Source organism: Macrobrachium rosenbergii, chromosome 1 (assembly GCF_040412425.1).
Source record: "Macrobrachium rosenbergii isolate ZJJX-2024 chromosome 1, ASM4041242v1, whole genome shotgun sequence".
NCBI classification, from domain to species: domain Eukaryota; kingdom Metazoa; phylum Arthropoda; class Malacostraca; order Decapoda; family Palaemonidae; genus Macrobrachium; species Macrobrachium rosenbergii.
Window position 1 is genome coordinate 73,447,863 of NC_089741.1, and position 4,855 is coordinate 73,452,717.

The 4,855-nt window shown below is 46.0% G+C and overlaps 1 protein-coding gene across 1 annotated transcript; it reads left to right on the top strand.

Annotated features, from left to right (window-relative positions):
- Window positions 1-2,363: 2,363 nt before the first annotated feature.
- Window positions 2,364-4,609, top strand: LOC136840911 (uncharacterized). The gene is made up of 3 exons (XM_067107876.1): window positions 2,364-2,415; window positions 3,169-3,501; window positions 3,963-4,609. The coding sequence occupies exons 1-3, from the start codon at window positions 2,364-2,366 to the stop codon at window positions 4,607-4,609; spliced, it is 1,032 nt and encodes a 343-aa protein (XP_066963977.1).
- The last annotated feature ends 246 nt before the right edge of the window (window positions 4,610-4,855 follow it).

Consider the following 4,855-nt stretch of genomic DNA (forward strand, 5'->3'; position numbering starts at 1 on the left):
ACAAAAAGGACAATTTGGCACATGGTAAATGTGAGATGTTAAGTAATCTGAGACATTGTTTGTCAGTGGAGCCTGTTTTTGTTTACTTGGGTGGTGGGTAGGAGCAGAGGAACGCTGGAAGTGCTTCACTGTTTTCAGTTATGTGTGTTACCAGTTTGGTGCTTGTTAGAGGGACCTCTGTGAAATTCTGCCACAATGGAAAGGTCTCCAGACAGTGTAAAAGGTAATGATCTAATTGCTGATCCACTACCTGTACACAGTATGTGCATGCTCTGTTTTCTGCATTGATCAATTGCCAGGTGCACAAATATCCTAGCCGTAGCCGAATGATGATGACAGCAAGTCTCCTAGGTGTGTTCCTGGAAAAAGAAAAACATTGTAACTTGGTGTTTTCTACATACCATTTTGCAGACTTGGATCCTTGGAGAAGTACCTAACGGATTTTGTTGTGTGCTTCTATAGGGTCCCACACAGATCCACACACCGTCTATCTTGCCTGGCCAGCTAATCTCCTGACAATGAGCATCTCTGCATACCAAGCTCATGCATCCTTTGTAAATATATTCTTGTTCATGTCATAGTTATAGTAAATGTATCATTCTTAGCACAAGCAGTACAAAGTCAGCATTCCAACTATATATATCATAATTTCCTTTATGTCTTGTATATTGATTTATGTACATCTTTCCATCCTCCAACAAACACAGTTGGTTGTACTCTGACCTCTATTTTGTTCGCCTCGTGTCAGGCACTACATTTCCACTCGCAAGAGCTATTGACCTGTCTGACTGTTGTTTGAATAAATCAGTAAGTTTGTAGACACAGCCTCTTACTCACGCCTTCCTTACATTAGTGACCACAGAGATGTCCAGCTCAGCCAGCCCCAATGATGCCAGCCTCTCCAACCACACAATTGCTGCCGCCTCCATACGTCTGCCTGCATTCATGCCCCACAACCCAGAGGCTTGGTTCTTCAGGGCAGAGACATTCTTCCAATTAAAGAAAATTACCTCCTCAGCACGCAGAGCAGACACTGTCATCGAATTCCTACCAGACAAAGTTTTTGAACAAGTTGCAGGATAGCTCGCAGAACTGCAAACCCCTGTCACCTACGAATCACTGAAGGATCAGCTGCAAACATCCTTCAGCATGCCACCCACCTTAGTGGGGGCAGCCATAGGAGATGAGAGCACCCATCACATGTCTACAAGTAATTGCAGCGAATCATAATGCTACCCGCCGCAGACAGACAACCCAAATCAACTCTGGACCTTGTGAGAGAGGTCCTCCTCACAAAATTGTCCCATCAAACAGTGGCAGCCATGCCCAATGCCTCCACCATGCCCATCGTATTCCTAAAACTGGTCGACGCAGTACATATGGCCCATAAGACAAAGGAGAGCCCACCCAGCCACCCATAGCAGCAGTATCACAACAGTCCCAGCGGTCAACTGACATGGATCCGACAGTGACCCAGAGGGACCGGCCTCCCCCATCCACAGTTCGTCAAGGGTAAGACCAAACAGAATAAAGACGAGCCACCAGAGGGAATATACTTTTCCATTGGAAATTTGGAAAAAAAAGTCCACACAAATGTAACAAAGGCTGCCTGTTTAAAAACAAAACATGCAAGAGGGTAGCATCCATGACCCAAACAACTAAACATCAGCGGTGAGCAGACCGGTTGCCTCGTAAGAGAAGCTGCACTTGCTTACCGCTGTCTTTCCTCCAGATACGAATGCAAGGGCTCCATGTGTTTCTTCATCTTGGACGAAAGGTCGAACACAGAGTTCCTCATGGAAACCGGGGCATGCAAGTCATTTGTGCCAGCCAGCCCACACGAATGACTCAACCCCACCCCACTCACCAATCTCCAAATATCCACTGCCAGTGGAGCACCACTCGAGATATACAGGAAGGAAAATGTGAATGTGTCATTCAATGGGAAAGACTACAGATGGACCTTCATCACGGCAGATGTGACTGTAGCACTTTTAGAATAGACTTCCTAAAAGCACACAACCTGCTAGTGGATGTAGTATCAAAACAACTGATCCCAAAAACAGCTCCAGTATCATCTTCTCAACAGGTGTGCAAACAACCCAACACCACATCATCACTGCAACAGCAGAGATGACAAACAGGCCCCATCGCAGCAGCTACCCCACCGCCAGAGATACACCGACTTCTACAAGACTACCAAGAGGTCCTCAAAGATAATCTGCAGCACAACTTAACCAAACCAGCAAAACTAAACATCCAGCACCATATAGAAATGGAAGGCCCCCCAGTCGACACACACTTCAGATGGTTAGCCCTAGAGAAACTTTCCTACGCCAAGCAAGTGTTTAGGGAAATGGAGAATGCAGGAATTTGCCAAAAAGCCCACAGCTCATCGGCATCCCCTTCCACATGGTACTGAAACCCAATGTAACATAGCACACGTGCAGAGACTGCCGGTGGCTAAACATCAAAACGAAGCCACGTAGATACTCATTGCCAAACATAGCAGATATAACCAGCCAAATGAATAGAGCAAAGATCTTCACGAAAATAGATCTGCTGAAGGGATACTTCCAAGTTCCAGTAGTGAAGGAAGATATAGAAAAGACCTAGATCATCACCCCCTTCGACACCGACATGTTCAACTTCAGATGTTTCAGCCTTCAGAATGCATGGGCAACCTTCCAAAGACTGATGGACGAACCTCTGGGCAACCTTCTCTTCTGCATGGCTTATGTCAATGACATCCTCATATTTAGCCTCAACCTCAAGCAACATTTTAAAGACATCAAAAGGCTGCTGCAGACACTTAAAAAAAACAGCCTTATAGTAAGGGAAGATAAGTGCAAATGGGCAAAGAAAATGGTGGAATTCCTGGGACATCAAATAAGCCCAGACGGCATTAAACCCCTCTCAGAGAAAGTAACACCAATTACCGACTTCCCAAAACCAACAACAATTAAAGCAACACAAGAATTTTCAGGGCTAGTCAACTATTATCATAGATTTATCCCAAATATTGCCAAAATCATGAGCCCAGTCTACACATACCTTCAAGGAAAACCTAAAAAATTAAACTGGTCAGAGGTTCAAATAATGCATTTTTTTTTCAGCAAAACAAGCAATAACCTCTGCAACCACATTAATATTTCCTCTACACCATAGGTACCCTCACTTTGACAACTAACGCAAGTAGCATGGTGATGTGTGCGGTACTAGAGCAGGACACAGATGATTGTTGTCAGCTGCTGGCGTTCTTCGGCAAGAAGTTAACGTCAGTGGAACAAAAGTACTCTGCGTTCGACAGGGAGCTCCTAGAAGTCCACAGAACCATCCATCACTTCCATCACATGCTTGAAGGAAGGCAGTTCGTTATGCAAAGGGACCATCAACCCTTGGTGCGATCCTTTGCAAAGACAGCAGATGCATGGTCAGCACAACAACAGCATCACCTATCAGCAATAGCTGAACACTCCTGCACCATCAAGCATTTGAAGGGTTCAGCAAACACCATGGCAGACACACTTTTGAGAAATTGAGTCAACACCACCCAGCTCAGGATAGCCTATCCCGAAATAGTAGAGGCACAAAGAGACATCAAGGAACTACAGTGACTGCAGAGGGACAACCTTGCCCTTATGTGGAGCAACCTGTAAATCAGCAATGGAGAGACAACCATGGCCTGTGAAACAAGCACTGGACACCCTCACCCCTACCTGTCAGAAGGCCTCAGAAAAGGCTTTCAACCTCACCCACAACCTGTTCCACCCATTAGGACAGACAACCGCCTAAAATTTTAGCAGAACGGTACATTTGGTGGGGAATGAAAAAGGACATAAAAAATTGGACGAGGGAATGCCTTCCATGTCAGACGTCAAAAATAACAAGGCACATAGAGAGTGGAATAGGAGAGTTCCACACAACACACCGCTAACTCGCCCACATCCATGTCGACATAGTGGAACCTCTACCCACCTCCGAGGAGTACAGATACTTGTTCACCATCATCAACAGAAGTACCAGGTGGCCCAAAGCACAACCGATATGGCAACAGAAGGCAGAGAGTTGCATGAAAGCTCTCATTGGATGGGTCAGCAGACACGGAGTCCCATATATCATCACGAGCAGCAGTTGGGGGGTAAACTTCATGTCCACCTTATGGAACTCCCTTGCAGACAATTTGGGGGCAAAGATAATACACACAACAGCCTACAGCCCAGAAGCTAATGGCATCATCAAAAGGCTACACAGGTCGTTGAAAGCATCACTCACCGCTAGATTTCAAGGTGGGATTTGGAGAAAGGAGTTACCTTTGGTCTTACTGGGCCTGAAAACATCACCACACACGGCGTTGAACATATCTCCAGCAGAAGCCCTGTACGGCCAATCACTAACATTGCCAGCAGACACCTTTCAGCATACAATGAGCCCAGCATCCCCATCTGACAACCGCAAAGCATTCGAACGAATAATGCCGGCTAAGGCAACTTACCACATAGCCAGAAAAGTGTACATCCCCAATGAACTGCAGAATGCAGAGTATGCATTCATATGGGTAGACGCACACAGAATCCCGCCCCACTCCCCAGACTACTTGGGATCATAGCATGTCATCCAGACAAGACACAAAGACTACCAAATGACAGTGGACGGTGGAACTAAGTGAGTATCGATTGACTGCCTAAATCCAGCATACCTCCCAGACACTGACCTACAACCGTAAACCTCTCCAAGGGGGTTCCTGTAAGGTTCCACACAGATCTACACACAGCTCATCTTATCTGGCCAACTAATCTCTTCACAACGAGCATCTCTGCGCACCAAGTGCACACATATAAGAAACATAGCAGAT